We start from the raw sequence: 19,514 nt of genomic DNA on the forward strand, positions 1-19,514 counted from the left end.
AAAAAAAAAAAGAAATCAGCGATGCAATCGAGACTGCGCTTACATCTACCCTTTAATTTTAAAAATCGTACAGGATGAGCCTCGTTGAAATCGACTCTATTCGTTTTTTTTTTTAATCTAAATTGCTAGAATTCTTTAGTAAAATATCACTTTTCGCAACAAAAGATACATAAATCCATGAGATAGATTTAAATTCTTGTCTGGAAAGGGGTGCGAGAGAAAATCTAGCACGCGAAAGAAAATAACATCAGCTTTCTATCGCACATTTCATTGTGGCTGTCCTGACAAAGAAATCGAATCGTAATACGTGGATTGAAATCTGGTGGGCATCCCACGCGCGATACCGTTTGCTCGTTGAAAGCCTCTCTCCCTGTTGCTCTCAGCTCCTGTCGCGCTACGTTTCAGCCGTTTTTACGACGCTTTGAGTCGCGGGCGTCGCGGCGGAATGCGCTAATGAGGACTTGGCTACCGTCACACTTTCCCCCTTCGTCATCTCGCTCCGACCGCGCCGACGACGGTGGCTGTATGGTAGTTACAGTTGCAACTTTAGGCTCGACTGGATATCAAAAGTGAGGAACGAAGACGCGAAAGGGGTAGAAGATTTCATTGACGAGACAGAGCGTCTTTAGAAGAACTCCCTCGCGATCGAGATTCGATCATCAAGGGTTGCACTAATTCCTCTCAATCAATTCACCTCAATCTTATATTGCTTTCATAATTAAGGGGATCCCTCATTGAACGGCGAACTCTTACACGATTACAGCGCCCTCATCTAATCCTCATCCCGTATCTCTTTCTATCACTTATTTATAAAGAACATGCACTGCTTTTTCTATTCTACTTTACCAACATTTCAGGTACATACGGACTGAAATTTTTGGGCATATGCCATTTATTAATTAGACTACTAAACTCAATATTTTCACAGTTCCTCAAGTTTTTATTGTGCAGTCCGCTATTGAGTATGCTATTGTTTTATGCATAAAAGCTACAAAACATTTATACAAGGCTAATGTCATTATGAGGTGATAGCTTTAGACGCCATGTTGATCTAAGAAGTCGATAAATAAATATATAATTTTATACTTTTTTCTCTTTCTCAATATATAATCGGCTTCCCCGTGTCCGTTTACATCTATACTACAACCGTAGAGAAGGATTTTTAATTCTATGTAGGCAATAAAAAATGGCACATGCCCAAAAATTACAGTGTTTTGTCGATAAAATAGATAGATTGAGGGATCGCCTTAACTCTTAATCAAATTTTTGCTTGACGCGTTTTTCAAAGGGTAAAAATATCAAAAAAATTCCTACATTTTCTTTGATCCTTCTAAACAAAGACTAAAATAATAAATTTGCAAAATAATTTGCTTTAATATATTTTCATTTGCAAATATGTGAAGCGAAATGTTCATCATTATGAGAATAGTATCAAAAATAACCCCCGTGTGTGGAGTAAGGGTTAAATATATCAAACACTATATAAAAAAAAAAATAATCGATGCAATCTCGCTTTTTCCGCGCTACATCTTTCTTTCAAGTGTACCTAGCTCTAATAGAGGGCAAAATACGTATAATCTAGCCTCGATCCTTCGATAATACCGGCTTACTAACAGCATCCTTAGGCGCCGTTTTCCAATTCCGTCGTAAATTCCGCCGTCCAACGACGAAGGCGTCGCGTGGCGATGGCGAACGAACGACGCATAATATGTATGTAAAAGCGAACGAGGAGAGCTCGGCGCATTAAGCCGAGTAATGGGCGCCTTGGAAAGGAAGCGCCGCCGCGAAGGCAAGGCAAGACAAGGCTTATCGAGGGCGCCGCATTGCCGAGTGTAATACCCCGTGACAAAGTGGCGCGTCTGGACTCGTTCGAGGATAGGATCCGCGCCTCGTCGGCATCCTTGGCCTTGGTCCGGAGAGCTCGATATGACGCGAACGTATGCATTTCCGATCCTGTTTCAGATACGTCGCTTTGCCGCAGAAACATCTGGGAATCGCGTCTTGTCGCCTATTTCGCTTAATGAAGGGTCGCCGATATATGTATATATGAACAGTAATTATTCGCCTTCTGCGAAGTATCCGCATCAAAATACTCGTATCTATAATTTGCGACGAATTTTATTTATATATTTATATGTGCATCTTACAAAGAGAAGATTTTTTGACATGCATATTTCTTATATTATACAGGGTGTGTCAAAAGTCTGGATACACTCAAATATCTCGTAAACGTTGCATTTTAGAGAAAAATATTTCAGACGAAAGTTGTAAGGCTTAAAAAGACACATTCAACGGTAATAGCTGTTTGACCTTGAATGGCGTTGCCAAGGTCAGATCAAGATCAAATTGAATTTTTTTAATGGAATCCCTTATTTTTTATTACTTATTCTTGTAGCTTATTTTGAGAGCTTTCCAAAACACTATAATAAAGTATTTCTTCATTGAGTACTTTTCGAGTTATGAGGCTTGAAATAATTTCTCAATTTTACATAAACCATAAAATATCTAATAAAATATTCATTTTTCGATTATCTTACCTTAATACTTTTATGTACAAAATAATAAAAGGAATCAATTGGTGTAAAGAAAACACATAATTGTTTCGAAAAAAAAAAGTGTAATTTGAAATTAACAATTACATTTTTTTTCTTAAAAATAATTATGTGTTTTCTTTACACCAATTGATTCCTTTTATTATTTTGTACATAAAAGTATTCAGGTAAGATAATCGAAAAATGAATATTTTACTAGATATTTTATGGTTTATGTAAAATTGAGAAATTATTTCAAGCCTCATAACTCGAAAAGTACTCAATGAAGAAATACTTTATTATAGTGTTTTGGAAAGCTCTCGAAATAAGCTACAAGAATAAGTAATAAAAAATAAGGGATTCCATTTAAAAAATTCAATTTGATCTTGATCTGATCTTGACAACGCCATTCAAGGTCAAACAGCTATTACCGTTGAATGCGTCTTTTTAAGCCGTACAACTTTTGTCCGAAATATTTTTCTCTAAAATGCAACGTTTACGAGATATTTGAGTGTATCCAGACTTTTGACACACCCTGTATATAATTGTAATTTTATAAGAATTATGTCTTGATTTTTTTTTTGCAAATTAAAATTTTCTAAAGCTTTAATATTTATTCCTTTAAAATATATAAAAAATATATATAAAATAAAAAAATCTACAATAAAGAAATAAACAAATATATAAATACATATTAAAATAAATCAGAAAAATAAATAAATATTAAAATAATTAAAAACCACTATAAAGAGCGCCAACCATACATAAAAAAAGTGCAGTCGCGTGTGTAAAATCGTACGTTGCTTTTCTTCGATGTACCTGATGTAATTAATTACAAAAGTGTTACGAGATTGAAAGGGTGCAGAAATGTTTTCCCGTCGAGAGACTCCCGATTGTTATCGTAAGGAAGAAGGGAAGATGTGCTCTCTTCAATGAAATTTCCTCCCCTCCCACGTCGTTGATTTCCCAACTTCGTCGAGGATAGGAAGATATCTCGGTCGAATCGCGGTTATCGTACAGGCGAAGTCAAGGCCGTGGGTTATTGCGCGAAACAGCTGATAGTATCTCCGGTGACTGGCCGGGCAACGCGGTGCGTGCCCATCTCGATACCGTGGTCTTTATCATCGCCTGCCCATCGATCCATGGCGCGATACGCGCGCTCATCCACCAGGACGATCGACGTTAATCGAGTAACGCCGCGTTTACAGCTCGGCGACATGCAACTAGTGTCTGCCAGCGACCTCAGCAACGGCTCGAACGGGGCGGAACAAGGGGAACCGAAGGGTGAAGAAGAGGAGGACGGAGGGGAGACGGCTCGGAAAGAAGGTGCACGTCGTCCTGATGTGTTCGAGGCATGCAACCGCAGGTTTCCTCCAGGAAACAATGCTCATATGCTGATACGCTAATGAATTCGCTGTCTTTTTTACGCAACAGCCTCTCCTCCGAGAATCCACGAGGGCTGCATCGCGTGTGAAAACAATTTCGCGGGTCACTTTGCTGTCATCCTCTCTTACGATCACTTCGCAAAAGAAAGATATACATCTCCTAGTTTTTTTTTCATTTATAGTATTTGATCGAATGCAAAATTAGGGAATTCTTCGATTAATTCTTTAATTAGTGCTTCGATCATATGACAATTAGTCGCATATCGATAAGATTTTATCTCATTCTTTCGCGTTTCCGGGCTCTATTTTTTTGATGTTTTCTTAAGTTGAGTTTATCATCGAGGTCGTGCGAACTTTATAATTTCCTCGCGCCAGAAATGAAGATTATTGTTATCATCGAACAACGGATAGCGTTGCACCGACTCCCGATACGCGCATCGATCTAGATCCCACGGCCGGAAATGCACATGTTTCTATGATACATGCTGCATCCGGCGCCACGCCCTCTCGCCTCACCTGCCTGCAAGGATGATGCCCGCGCTGCTGCTGATGATAATAATAATAATAATAATAACGCGCAGATTATATATCTCTCGCATCGTCGCAATCGCGCGTTGGGCCCGACGCGTTCGCTCTCGGGGCCCGCGCGCCCAAGCGCAATGGGGCTCTCCTCCCCCTTCTTTCCCTCCCCGGCCTCTAGTTATCAGGTATAACGAGCGCGTACTAGATTAACTGCCGACGAGCGGGTTACTTAGTAACAATAGTAACCGCTAACTAGCCTCGCCAGAACGTCTGAATTAAGCGCGAAGATACGAGAAACGTGTTTGACTTGCATGAAAGTATAAAAAGAGATCTGAATGGATGAGGCGCCCGCGCGAGTGAGAGAGAGGCCAGGCAGAACTGAATTAAACAGTACGAAATATTTGACTTGCACGGAAGCATAAAAAAGCTTGAATGGGCGTCTATCATACTTGGCGTATACATGTACATGATTTAACCGACCCTTATTCTGCTCACCGTAAACGGCAGCGAGGAATAGAATGAGCGAGAGGAAGAGGCATGAATTAAAACGCCATCTCGAAATTACATATTTTTAATTTCTCGGAGCATTAATTGTTTCTTTATTTAATTTAATGTTAATTGTACTCAAATGATTATTATAAATATTAGATATCATTAATAGTGTAACTTTTCCTAAAGAGTTTCAAGAATTTTATCCGCATCTCCATAATTTTTCTCTCGGAGGATTTTACAAGAAAATAATTGAAATTTATTCTGTTAAGATTTTACAAAGTTAAAATAAATAATTAACTATTTTTCGCGAGTCTATAGATTAAATTTCTCAATCTTTGAATTTATATAATTTAATTAATTTCTCGGAGCAATAATTCTTTCTCCAATTAATATTAACTTTATTCGATTGATTATTATAAATATTAAATGTTATTAACAACAATTACATGTAAGTTTTCCTAAAGAGTTTCAAAAATTAAATTTTCTCGCAGCTTTATAATTTTTTTTCGTAAAGTTTTACAAGACAAAAATTGGAATCTGTTAAGATTTCACAAAATTAAAATAAATAACATCGAACCATCTTATTCAAATCTAACGATTAATTTTTCAATCTGTGAATTTAATGAAATTTAATGAAAGCAATTTATATTTCTCACGAATAAAACATTGAAATTTGAATTTTCGCCGAAAGTAAGACATAAGTTAAATACTGCATTGTGTTGTGCAAAGTGCAAAGTTCCATCCGCCATCATTTTAGCATCGTTACCGGATTTCAGTGGTTCAGCGTTCTCGCCGATAAACAACATTACGGCCGCTAACGATTGCTTCTATTTTCGGTCGTTAATCCCGCGTTGCGCTCATCCGGCCGGAATATTTTCCGGCGGTTCAATTCAACCGCATTCTGCCAATTTGTGGGAATATTCTCGTCGATGCGTGCCGACGAGACGACTCTTCCCCTCCGCGCATCGCGTACAGCGTATAAAGGCAAATTTATACGGCTCACTTTTAACCGATGAGATAAAACCGATATTCGTGTTGTTACGAAATGTCTGTTCCTTTAAAGATTCGCGAAATTTTGCTAAATTTAAGCTTACGAATTAAACTCACATCTAATATTCATGTTTTGTCGTCCCTATGTTAATTAATAAATGCATTCAAAGTATTTCGATATTATTTATTTTAATTTTGAGGAAAAATAATAAATATTTAGAATTTTTCTTTTTTATAAAAGAGAAAATATTGCAAAATAATTTATAAAAATAATTTATTAGGACGATGTGAAAATATCAATTTTTAATTACGTGAAAATCTTTCTTTAATCTTGGTTGCATAGTTGCTTCTTAAACAGAGCACTATATCTCGCATAACTATATTTTCATATGATGCAGTTTGCTCTCATTAAGTCAAATAAAACTTTGAAAATGTTAGGAAGGAGAGAGATTCTCATCGATGTTTTCTTGATGCGCATGCAGCATGTTAGCTCGCGATAACAATAATCGCCAACCGTGCAAATAAGCTTTAACGTGCATCACTGCCGAAGAGACAGAGAGCGAGGGAGGTCTTGTTGGTCTCACGAGAAGTGCGTTATGCTAGTTACACGCGAACTCCTCGCGACGAGCATTAAGCAAGCATTATGATAACTACCGCAAATCCTCGGCTCTCACGGGCCCGCCAAGGATATCCAACAGCTGTTTGCGCACGATTCTTTCTGTCAACGTGACAGAACAGATTCGGTTCAAGAAAAATAATATTGCTTGAAAAAGAACATTTGTATTTGAATTTTTCCTTCAAGCAAAAAGCTGCAAGTATCTCATATCTCTAAAAAATATATAAAATTAAAATATAATATATAAATAAAATATATAATTTTATAATTTATATATGATATATATAATTTTATTATTTTAATATTAATATTAATATCGTATATTATTTATATAATATATAATTTTATTATTATTATTATTATTATTATACTAATGTAATATTATAATAATTCTCAATTTAGAAAATAATTAAGAAAATAATTAATTATTTAGAAAATAATTAATCTTTAATCTTAATTAATTGCTCGGAAGAAAAAGGTGAGGAAGAGCACGATTTCTGGCATATCTATCATTATGCGAATTAAATGTATACTCTATACGATGCAGAGAATTTAACCCTTCGCGTACGATACATTCTTTTTCTCACGCGACGTGTTCTCGACGAGCGAGCAATCGATCTGCTTCTCTCGAGAGAGATCGGCTCTCGGTGTGCGCAATCGCGAGCAGAAATCGTGCGACATTCGCCGATGAAGAAACTACTGAATGAAAGGAAACTAGCGGCGGTTCACACGCCGAGACTGCCGCACGCACGCACTCACGCACGCACGCACATATGCGGTACGCACGCACGAAAGGCACGTACGCATATATGCATGCGTGCTCGCGTCGAGCATTTACTTTAAAGTAAAGCGATTTCCTTTTACACATTATGATCCCACACCGTGCCGCTTGGCGAGCTATCTTTCAAATTATCCAATGCGCTGCTATCATTACCAGACACGCGAGCCGAAAAGAACATCAATGTTGTCAGCGACGAGAAAAAAAATTGCTTTCCATCGTGCCGATGGGTATCAGGAATGAAAAAATTGCCGCTTTTCCGTTTCCACGTCACGTTTAAAGAGGAGATAAAAGTAACGGATATTTCGTTTTGTATAAGAGTAACTGTACTCTGTCTTTTGATTTCTGCTACGCGATAAAATAATCTAGACCGATTCGGCGAGATAGAAATTTAACGATTGGCCGAAAAGAAAATTGATGACAAAATTTTTCATGTGAATTACACTGATAAAAAAATAGTAATTATTGTACATTATAATAAATAATATTAATTATAAATTAATTAATAATAATTAATGAAATATAAATAAATTATAAAATAATTAATATATTAATAAATTAATAATAATATTATAATAAATTATAATTATTTTTAGCAGTAACTACATTTAAAATTATTATTACTATATTATTATTAATACTATAATAGTAACAAAAATAGAAATGTCAACTATAATACAATTTTTTTATGCAATTAGCCTTTTTTTCTCACAATGTACATTTGTGTTATACAGATTAAATAATTTTTCGTTTGCCCAGAATTGATTACTTAGTGAAAATTTGATGAATTGCATAAATCCTTTTTTAAACGTAATTACTTGATTATACATTTTATTTTCCTTCTGTTATAGAAATGTATCTTTGTAATATGTTGATACATCTGTAAAATCGCAGCGAGACGAAACTGTAGTAATCTTCTCCGTCGATTGTGCGTAACAAACATCGCGTCGATATCGAGTGATCGCGACTTTCTAATTACAAATCGTGCAATTAGCTGTGCCAGCAATTTTCACGGAACGCTGTTGCGAGATAATAATCGAATCCGTTGCGAGATTAATCTGTTGCACATGAATAGTTACTTATACACGAAATATCCGGAAATGACGCTCGCCATTTTGCCGATCGCCCTCAACTTTCAGAAAACGACTGCATACAATAATGTATGTATATACGTACACTTGACGTTTAATATATAATTATAAATTATAAATAATTTAATTATAAATATACGAGTTATATAAATCTATAAAAATCATAATCATGGAAAAACTATAAATCATCAAATATCTTTCGCTCGCATTAATTTTATTTTAGATATATTATTGTAATAATGAACATTTATATTATTCAGTTATTCGAAAAAAATATTAAATCGATACATTGTATTTATATTTTATTATAATTTATTATATATTTATTATATTTTATTAATATAAAGAAGAAAAAAAACTTGTATTTAATTGAAAGCGCTGACTCGATCGAATAAAGAACTTATCGAAATTTCTCTAGAATTCAAAATTGACGGGTTAAGATCGCGGCGCCGCATCTTCTAGACAGAACTCCCTACTTTACGCCCGACAGGTCAACCGGTTAGATAATGGGATTGACCCTCCCCCGAGGAGGAGAATGAAGCACACGAGTAGTGAAGCTGTCAGGGAAAAGGGATGACACTTTGGCCCCGACTCACGTCAACAACGTGCATCGCAAGGCCCTTTGATCGCGCCGATAAACTGGCGAAAGGAGGTTTTCGTGTCGTTGTTTCCACGGTAATCTGATTAGATCGGAACATTCACACGTTTTTCGAAAATTATCAAAGCATCATTAATTTCCATGATAATTCACAGCTTGTGTTTTATCGATCTTGGAATATTTTTTTTCACATTATATTCTTATATTTTTTCGTCAAAAATGCATCCCTTTTTTTCTCTTTCAATTGAATAAACAAGAATTGTCATAAATTATTGCATAAATATATCTTTACTGTCTTGACATTGAAATAACTTTTTTTTTATATCTTGACTTGTAGTATTTATGAGCTTATTTTGAAAAAGAGTTTCTGATTCATCATATATACATTTACATCAAACATAATACGTTTATTGCTGCAATATATTTAAAATCGACATTTCGAAAGAAAGGAAAAAAAAGAAAGAAAGAGGCGAAGGATATAAAAGAGAGAGTTGCTGTCTTCTCTCTTTCTCTCGGATCACTTTAAACGTCTTTATGAGTCTCGGCTGTTAACACGACCGTCAGAGCAGGTACGGTCTTTTTTCGGTGCCTGATTTTCCGGTATCTGCGGGATCTCTCAAGTGGTCAGCGTTTATTCATGGAAGACTGATGAAGCTATGATCGAGGGAACGAGGGGGATTAGCAGGGGGTGGACACGGTACTGCGACCCGAAGAAGAAGCACCGCCACTCTCGAAGATTTGTGCGTCTCGAACTCGTCCGGGTGGTTTCTCTGGCGCGAGAAGTCATTCCGGAGATAATCGCGAGCGTACAGCTTGGGTCTCTCTCTCTCTCCCGACAGACATTTGGACCGTTTCATGAATGAACCCCGAAGTTTGGCTCCAAATATCGAAAGAACTAACAGAATTCCAATTATTTAAAACTCCTGACAATTCTTGTTCCAAGCAAATCCCGAATAAAATCGAAATAAAAAAATCTTTTCAAAGAATTTAATCTATTTTTCATCGGTTAACATTTTTATTATTTCAAAATCGTAAAGTAATACCACGGTGCAATAACGAGAGGCTAAATAATTGAGCTTTTGTGAGCGTGGTGCAATTATTGATAGAAGTAATTAAAAGCTACCGATAAACGCGATAATATAAACGAATAATTGAATACACGTTACTAGTTTTACAATAATTATAGCAAATAATTAAACGCCGCTAATAGCTACAACTATGGAAATAAGAGACAAATTATTTATCATTTCATCAAATTAAATAAAAAGCTAACAATGTTGATTAAGCATTAAGTTCCTTTTTATGTATGCTTATATAAAATTATATAAACATGTACAATGAATAAATAATTGAATTAAAAATAAAAAATAACAATATTATGATAGTATTAACGATTTCTTTGCAACGCAATATATATATTTGCACCCTTACGTTACAGAATCATTTCCGAATTAGATAGCGAAAGGAAAAGGAGGGTGAAAGAAGGACGAGAATGACAGGCAGCGATGGTTAAGGAGGGTTTAAGGGAGTTTCGGGACAATGCGAATCTGTAATTATAAGCGCGCCGGTCTTGTGCTTTCGCTCCTCTTTTTTTCACGTAAAATCTCTTGCAGCCCCGTATTATCGCCTTAAATCAACAAAGCCGCTCTTCTGGTCCGAAGATGGTACGGCAAAGGTACGGAAACGAGAAGAGAAGGAGGAAAAGAGGAGAAGATGGGAAGGTTAAGGTTGAGAGGGAGGGAAGGGCGACCTGCAGCTACGAACAGGGCATGCGAAGAGGGACTTTAATAACAGGTCTCGCTTAATAACCCACGTCCCGCACAGCCCCAAACTGAATGTCATTGCAGTAGATTCGATCATGTGACTCGGCACTTAATCGGCCAGAAGGCCGGTGTAATGATCGACCCTCTCTCTTCCCCCTGTGAGAGAGATAGCATAGAACCGGAAGATTCATCGGCGATCCAGCGAACAATCGATTTGTTCGTCAGATTTATGATCGAGTTAATCACTTGATTTGCTATCAAGTGTGAATAAATTTTTTTGATTATAAATTTTTGTAAGCTGAAATTGGAAGTTGAATTGAAAGCTGGTTTCGAGATTTTTATCATTCAGGATCTGTGCTTGGAACTGTAAAAATTAGAAACTACAAATAATTGGAACTTAAAGTTTATCATATTTTAATCGAATGACAAATTTAATGAAATTTATTTACTTACTGATTTTAAAATAATATCAGATTTTTTTTACATGTGTATGTATTATACAATACTGCATAATATGTGATGTTTCTACATACACTTGTATACATTTTTTAATTAAATATTATATTAGTTAAAATTATGTTTTTAAAATTATGTTTTTAAAATCATTTAAAACTTAATATTTAAATAAAAAAAGAAAGATTTTTTTTATGAAAACCCATCTGCCCATGCTTCTTTTTTTAACTTGAAGCGATTTCATTATAGTGTCTCCATCTAAATGTAATAGAACAAGCTATAAATTTAAGTCGGTAATTTGTCAAGCCTGGGTATTTATTGTTAATGAAATTATTTTATTATTATTTAATTTATTATTGTATCGTTAATTATTATTATAAATATTTATTATCAATAGAGATTTAAATCCTGCTTACATAAATTCCTACTTTATACCTTCAATCGGGTGATCATATATTCATAAAAAAATTAATTGAAATTGCTAATGAAACTTAAACTTTATAAACTGAAAGAGAGAATATTATTCGGAAATTGTATTGCATCAAAAAAATAATACAAATTTATATTAATGCCGTAGATTATCATTTTATCGACAGGATTGAAAATCTCTTTATCGATGTTATATACATATAATGAATTAAATTTTTTTAACAGATTAAATTTATTAAAAATCGATATTAATATAAAGCATTAAACATTAAAATATTTTGCTCTATGAAAACTTTTGCATATATCATGGAACAGAACCACAATTTGCGTGTTACCCATTATGATGTTTCATGGTAATGGCTATGTAGTTCAATATCTACGTTTTATGGATATAGAGGCGCTTCGAGTCTTTCCTAAATCGGTGGCACGGGGGTATAATTATTAATAAGAGAGCAGATTTTCAATGAGAAAAGTACAAATTTTGCAAATTAATTAAGATTGACAGTTTAATCGAAAACCATAAAAATGTTGATACGAGTGTCCGCGATCGCTTGTCGACAAGCGTTATTAAAAACACACGTGATATCACAGGTAAAATATTTTGCGGCTTTTCTTAACGATTAGGTTAGAAATTATTACTTAGAATCTTGCAACATAAATCAACAGTTGATATTTAAGAAAATACGATGTAATAATTATTAATAATAATACAGTATTAATGTATAATTAATTACATTTATATTCATTTTTGTATAAATTTGGAAAAGAATATATTAATCTTGAAATGTTACATGTCAAACACATATTTTACTTATTAATATATTCAGAAAAATACATTCCAATTTTCTGTAATAATAGTTTTGCAAAGTAATATTGTTCCTGAGAAAGTGCACTGCTTTATTCCCTCATTTAGGAAGTGATTACGTGTAGACATATTCATCTAATCAATCAAATAAAAAGAACTCCCAGAACCAACTCCGTGCTTAATCTATACAAAAACTGCAGAATTACAGGAATCCCTTTGGTTCGTTATGCTAGTACCAATGAAACTCCACAGAAGAGTCCATATGATGAAATACCAGGTACTTATAGAAAAATTGTATATTGTTAATATTCTTTTGATTTTTTTAATGCTTTGTTATAACAAGTAAAAAATGTTTAATCATATTTTAATATTAGCAACTATATGTTAACAATTAAACTTACTCTATGACAAGAGCTTTCTTTTATTCTTAACAAAACTTTGTGTAATTATATATCATAAAGGAAAGAAAATTAAAGAATTATAAAAGCCATTTAATTTATTATATAATTTATATATAGATCCACCAACACCACTAGAGGAAATAGTAGAAAATATCGTGAAAGTGCATCCAAATGGAGAAGCAACTTTGGAAAGCATAGGATTGGCTAGTAGTTATACTCCAGTAGGACTTATACAAAAATTCATGGAATTTATGCACATAAGTTGTGATATCCCATGGTGGACAACAATTGTCATAGGTATATTTTTTTACTTTTATCATAAGAAGAGAATCTAGATAATATTTAATTATATAATTAATTATATAATTAATATATATAATTATGTATGTAATAAAAATTACATTGTTAATACAGCTTTAATTGCTTTCAGGTACTATTTGTGTAAGAGTTCTTATATTCCCCATAGTGATAAAGGCACAGAAAAATATGATCAAATTCAGCAATAGCATGCCAGTAATAACAGAACTACAAATGAAAATGACAGAGGCCAGACAGAGTGGTGACCATTTTGAAAGTATGTTGGAGAAAAATTTTGTAAAAAATTTTTATAATTTTGTTACCAAAAACTATGGTTACAAACTTACAATAACTAAGAATAAAAACAAATTTTTTTCTTTTTCTTTTTTTTTGTAAACAATAGGTGCACGAATTGCGACCGAGCTGATGCAGTATATGAAAAAAAGTGACATCAGTCCCATTAAGAATTTCATAGTACCATTAATCCAGGTGCATATAATATAATGAATGTGCACAAAAAAAGATAAGATAGAAAATAATTTGCTGATTGACGTAAATTTTTCAGGCACCAGTATTTCTTTCCTTCTTTTTAGCCTTGAGGGGAATGGCGAATGCGCCTGTGGAGAGCTTGAAACACGGCGGTTTTTGGTGGCTACATGATCTCACTGTACATGATCCTTATTACATAATGCCGATTGTTACTTCTGTAACTATGTATATCACAATCGAGTTAGGTGCAGATGGCACTAATCTCAAGAGTATGGGCATGTTTCGATACGTTTTGCGAGCAGTGCCTTTCATAATATTGCCATTCATGATACATTTCCCTGGTGTAAGTATAATAATATTAATGTTATATTGTGATATATTTTTATGAATCATTAATCCAAGAGCACTTATGCATCACTAAATATTTATATAATTAATAAAAGCATATATATATATGTGTGTGTGTGTGTGTGCTTTTATGTGTTAATATATATACATATTTTTTTATAAATGTTTTTAAATCACACTTTTTAAGTGTATCTCTTCATATTATTTGCAGGCTATTTTAACATATTGGGTATCAACAAACTTTGTTTCTTTGGTGCAAACTGGTATCCTAAAAGTCCCATACGTAAGAAAAGCTCTCGACATGCCTATTCGGATAAAACATGAAACAACAGCTGATGGTAAAAAGAAGAACTTCACTAAAGAATTTCAAGAAGGTGAGTACAGTGTATTATGTTACACAGTGAAATAATACTTGTAAATTAAGAATAATCAATATTCACGAGTACATATGCAAATAATTACAAATATATATAATACAAGATAAATATATATATATATATATATATATATATATATATATATATATAATTTATCTTGTATTATATATATATATATATATAATTCCTCTTCAACAAAAATTTATGCGATAATTTATTGCTAATTTTATGCTCATTTTAGCCTGGACGAACATGAAAATATCTAAGCAATTAGCTGATAGAGAAAGAGCAGATGTAGTACAATTTAGTGCCGCAGGTAAAGGTCCTATAGTTAAGACATTTAAATATGATCCAACAAAACAAAAAAAACAGTCAACTGTTCTCACGAAAAGTAGATAATTATAATTGTAATTAATGTGTATTTCATTACACAATATGCAATATAATAAATCAATCGATAATTGTATCTGTATCAAAGGAAATCATATTTAATGTAGAAACACTATTTTTAACATTTTAATTGTTATAATATATCAAATTTATAACATTTCATTGAATGATAAAAAGTATCCTTGTATGTATTATATAATTATAAAAATAATATAGAATATAAACAAAAAAAATTGCTGTCAACCTATAATCAAAAATACAAAGCATCATTTTGTTAGACTTAAAAAAAAATAGAAAACTCATAAAAAACTTTTTCTTAATTTGCATAAAAGTTTATTTTTTCTTTAAAAACTATTTGTTCTCATTTAAAGAATGTATTAACTATATAAGGAAGGATTTTTTTGGAAGTTCTATTTTCATATATATACATATATGTATATATATGTTGTCACTCTTACATATATCTATGTATATATATATTTTTATTGAAACGAGTGTTCTTCTTCTGGACTGAGTGACCCTTCGACATTTTGTTGTGTTACAAAGACATTTTGCGTCTTCGCCGTAAGATTTGCTTGCTAAAAATGTAAAAATTTTTAGAATATTTATAATATTTTGAGACCGAAATTTATATACCGATTATATATAATATTGATGGATAAATAGATCATACTTGCGTCACCGATGTATTAGTATGACTACTGGCAGACATGCACACTACAACTAATTTTGTAGTGGAACTTGGTACATGTGCTTTTTGTTGACTGACATTAGTCTGTGCCAGTTTAACTTGTTGAGGTGGTTGTTGTTGTTGTTGTGGTTGTTGCTGCTGTTGCTGTGTCTGCGATTGTTGCTGTTGAATCGCACTGGTATTTATATTGGAAGCAGTAGGTGTTTGTGAGCGCGATTGCAGGATAACAAATTTTTGTCCACCAGTTGCAGAAGTTCCGCTAGCACTCCTGCTTGTTGTACCAAGCATAATTGTGCGGCCAGTTTGGTGTCCAGGACTCGAACTAGTCACTACAACATAATTATTATTTATAATACACATACTACTACTATCGATGACAATTTGCTCACCTGTTTGCACAAGTGTTTTTCCTGTACAATTGGAACCTTGTTGTTGATTCGTTGTAAGTGCTGTAGTTGTAGTTGTAGTTGCTAAAGCAACAGGTTGCGTGCGAGCTTTTGCAACTGCAGCACACAGTGCAGGACCTATGTATCCATAGTCCTGTTTGTAATCATCCACGTAATCAGGTGGTGACCGTATTGTTTTCAAAACTGGAGCAACCGATTTCTAAAAAAATTTTTTTAGCTATACTAATATTTAATGTATGTCGATGTATATTTTCGCTCTACAATTCTTTTTCATTAATAAGTGATTATATAATATTAAATCTTAATATATTCTATACATTTCCAGAAAAAAAAAAAAAAACGAATATTATTGAAATCAGTTTTACCACAAGCAAAGTTTTGATGTGTCCAGCTCCATTTTTATCCACATTGGATAATCCTTGACCTTCAATGCATGATTCAATACGGTCAGAGATAGATTTAATTTTGGGAATAACCAAAGCTTTAATCACTTCTGGACCTAGTTCACAGAGTCCTTCAATTGCTCCATAAAGAGACGCTAACGGTGTCTAAAAAAATTTCTTTCTAGTCTCATAGGATAAATTAATTTTTTTTCATATCAAACTTTATGATTGTTACCTGATTGTTTTTTGCCAATGCTTGACTAAACATACGAGTAACTCTAGTTTGTACATTATTTGTAGAGGTGTTAAAATTTTTACATATCTGTGCCATGAGTCTGGAAGCAAAGTCTCGTAATGCCCAATGGTTGTCTACATCTGGTCTCATGCACAATTGTCGAGAAACTATGCAAGTTGCAACCGATGGTATCAATTCATGAAGCTAAAAATTATAATACATACTATTTCAATAGATAAAGTGAAATAATAAATTAATTTAAAAAAAATAGCTAAGTCTTTTACATATTTTTCCAGATAAAGACTCGGATTATCGAGTAGAGCCTTGACCATTCGCATGAGGTAGATAAGTAACGCGAGATGATTCTGTACGACGTTGACCCGCACACCTTCCGCGATGAAGGTGCACATACGCGCCAGCATTTCGTGCAGACCAGGATCCGCCGAGAGCGATTGAAGAGCCTCCGCTCTGCGACCTTCGTCGGATCCGACGCATGCTTCGGTTATTTCTTTGTAGTACAATTGCTGCTCTACACTGAGCTCGTGCGTCGCAAGCTGTTTCACGTGAATAGTCTCCACATTTCGTAGCTTCTGACTTTTGCCACCGCCACCCGGTTTACCAATACCAATATTTTGATTCTTGCTGGATAATTTAGTCGTCGGATCGACACTCTCTAGTTTCTGGACATCTATTAAAATTTATTTTATCATGATATAATTGAAAATTTGGAATATGTATTTTGCAAATTGTACTAATGTTTTTTGAACTTTCCTTTTTAAAACAAAGTTTTTTTTAGAATAACTTTTATAATAATTTAAATATATATAATCTTAAAGGAATTCTTCTTTCTAGATGAAAAATTAAATGAATGAAACCTTTTGATACTGGCGGTGGATTTTCTGGTACGGTAGGTTGTACTCCATCAATACACAGCCAATGAGCTCGCAATGTGATTTCCAAAGGAAGCTTGGGCCATGTTTGCCCACCAGCCATAGACACAATTTCATTAAGATCAATCTCCTTTTCTTCCACAAAATGTAGTTCTCTACCACCACCTGATGCAAAGCGGAATGGTATGTGATCTTTAGCAAAAAATCCATATGTTGGCTCAATGTTTTTAATTTTCAATGCATGATCTATATCATGCGTAGTCATTCGTTGACGTTTTCCATGCCTCATAAATTTTGCAGCATCCTATAAAGAATCAATAAATTGTCAAGTTTTATTTATTTAATTACATAAAATAAAATTTGTAAAAAATAAAAATTGATAATATATTGACAATATAATTTTTAATGAATTTGAAATTAATATCTTTTTAGCAGGGGTTCAAATTATACAGAATATAATACATGCAATTAACCTGAATTATTTCTTTGAGTCTATAGCTAACATCCTCTGCGAGATCCTTTGCGGCCTCATCTGGGAAATTTCCAACGCCGATGCTTTCTGCTATCACTTTGATAGATTCTTGAGACAAAGTTGTCCCATAAATGGATTCACTTTCATTCATTTTCAAACTTTCTCAAGTATCACATAGCATATATCGATACGACAGTTTTATTTTATAATTAAGTGCTTCTTATTCTTACAGCTTCCTATAAACAAATGCAATAATGCTACTATGTGTTATACTAATGTGATCATACTTAAAAATAAGAAACTTAATACAACAATAACAAATAATATACCTTTCATTACTTGTTTGAATAAATAAATAAGACATTCATTTTTATACATCTGATAAAAATGAATGTTATAAACAATACATGTATCAACTTTGCTATAGTATTTTAGAAAAATATGAATGTTTACAAATACAAATATATTTACAAAACTGTATTCCTTACAGATGTTTGGATACAATTTCTACATCATCTCTTCCAAGAGTAGGAAATTCTTGAGAATGAAATTATAAGGACAGCATTATGTTTACCTTGCTTCACTGGCATAATAATGCGCTTCAAGATTATTATGAGATTAAATCAAACTACATTTTACGTTTATTTACGACATGCACGCTGATGCATACCACGTATTACTACGTTGAGCACGCCGGTTGGTCGTTAAATAAAGAATTTCGTCTATGATTATGTAATATATAGAGCGAATATCCACTCGTCGAGTAGAGACCAATCAGGATAAAGATAGGCAAGGTTCCTTTGTTCTGATTGGACAGTCGAATGCTACTCTAGTTGACGTAGGCCCATATTTTGAATCCTCTTTTAAGCGGCGTCTACAATGAGATTTAAAGCGTCGTCTACAATGGCCGTAGCATAAGGTTGTAAGGCCGTAGTCGTAAGAAATTGACCAATCCCAGTTGAAGTTCAGGAGAATAATCAACTGTGATTGGTCAATTTCTTACGACTACGGCCTTACAATCTTATGCTACGGCCATTGTAGACGACGCTTTAAGGAGACTTAAGGCGTAAGACTTAAGAAATTGACCAATCACAGTCGAGTATTCTCTTAATTCTTGACTGTGATTGGTTTTTTAAGTCTTACGCCTTAAGTCTCCTTAAAATCTCATTGTAGACGACGCTTTATCGATAAAAGTGCTTCTAAAAGCGGCCTGTAGCCAATCAGAAGGCTTATATGCCACTTTTGGAGGCACTTTTATTGATAAAAGAGGATTCAAAATATGGGCCGTAGTTTTCGGACACTCGACGCTCATTTTTAACGTCAAGACATTACATATCAAAAAATGACGAATTGGTATCTGGCCCATATTCTGAATCCTCTTTTATCGATAAAAGTGCCTCTAAAAGTGGCTCATAGCCAATCAAAAGACTTATAAGCCACTTTTAGAGGCACTTTTATCGTTAAAAGAGGATTCAAAATATGGGCCTTTATCTTTAGTCATGTGATGGAAAATGAGCGTTGAGAGTCAAGTGGAAACCTACCCTAATTCAGAAAGTATCTCTTGCATTTGAGGCCAATGGTCGACGAGCTTTCACCTCATATCGAATGGGATTGGTCTTTCAGAGACTTTTAAGAAACAACTTCTGCTATTGGCTAACTGATCCAATTTCGATATTTTCAA

At 33.8% G+C, this 19,514-nt stretch overlaps 2 protein-coding genes across 4 annotated transcripts; one reads left to right on the forward strand and one right to left on the reverse strand.

The window, feature by feature from the left end:
- The first annotated feature begins 12,057 nt into the window (after positions 1-12,057).
- Oxa1l (OXA1L mitochondrial inner membrane protein) lies at positions 12,058-14,831 on the forward strand. The gene is made up of 8 exons (XM_083093563.1): positions 12,058-12,239; positions 12,562-12,730; positions 12,972-13,151; positions 13,285-13,428; positions 13,555-13,640; positions 13,717-13,983; positions 14,200-14,362; positions 14,607-14,831. The coding sequence occupies exons 1-8, from the start codon at positions 12,174-12,176 to the stop codon at positions 14,762-14,764; spliced, it is 1,233 nt and encodes a 410-aa protein (XP_082949689.1). The 5' UTR covers positions 12,058-12,173; the 3' UTR covers positions 14,765-14,831.
- A 234-nt stretch (positions 14,832-15,065) lies between these two features.
- LOC145968231 (transcription initiation factor TFIID subunit 6) lies at positions 15,066-18,547 on the reverse strand. 3 transcript variants are annotated; one of them, XM_083093562.1, is made up of 9 exons: positions 18,408-18,547; positions 17,835-18,069; positions 17,347-17,665; positions 16,756-17,159; positions 16,472-16,675; positions 16,219-16,401; positions 15,836-16,052; positions 15,429-15,775; positions 15,066-15,333 (listed from the first exon to the last, which is right to left on the reverse strand). In XM_083093562.1, the coding sequence occupies exons 2-9, from the start codon at positions 17,982-17,984 to the stop codon at positions 15,238-15,240; spliced, it is 1,920 nt and encodes a 639-aa protein (XP_082949688.1). In that variant the 5' UTR covers positions 17,985-18,069; positions 18,408-18,547; the 3' UTR covers positions 15,066-15,237. The 3 variants fall into 3 exon arrangements, with proteins under 3 accessions (XP_082949688.1, XP_082949686.1, XP_082949687.1); XM_083093560.1 differs by having other exon boundaries at positions 18,322-18,524; XM_083093561.1 differs by having other exon boundaries at positions 18,305-18,524.
- Positions 18,548-19,514: the final 967 nt, after the last annotated feature.

This window comes from Camponotus vicinus, unplaced genomic scaffold, assembly GCF_025532165.1.
Source record: "Camponotus vicinus isolate PSW18456_S1 unplaced genomic scaffold, iyCamVici1.0 SCAF_3, whole genome shotgun sequence".
NCBI classification, from domain to species: Eukaryota; Metazoa; Arthropoda; class Insecta; order Hymenoptera; family Formicidae; genus Camponotus; species Camponotus vicinus.

Coding starts and splice junctions, on each gene's coding strand:
- Oxa1l (XM_083093563.1), top strand. CDS start 12,174: ATGTTGATACGAGTGTCCGCGATCGCTTGTCGACAAGCGTTATTAAAA. Junction 12,731..12,971: donor TCCATATGATGAAATACCAG/GTACTTATAGAA, acceptor ATTTATATATAG/ATCCACCAACACCACTAGAG. Junction 13,984..14,199: donor TCATGATACATTTCCCTGGT/GTAAGTATAATA, acceptor TATTATTTGCAG/GCTATTTTAACATATTGGGT.
- LOC145968231 (XM_083093562.1), bottom strand. CDS start 17,984: ATGAATGAAAGTGAATCCATTTATGGGACAACTTTGTCTCAAGAATCT. Junction 17,666..17,834: donor GACTCAAAGAAATAATTCAG/GTTAATTGCATG, acceptor GATTCTTTATAG/GATGCTGCAAAATTTATGAG. Junction 16,676..16,755: donor GTCTTTATCTGGAAAAATAT/GTAAAAGACTTA, acceptor TATAATTTTTAG/CTTCATGAATTGATACCATC.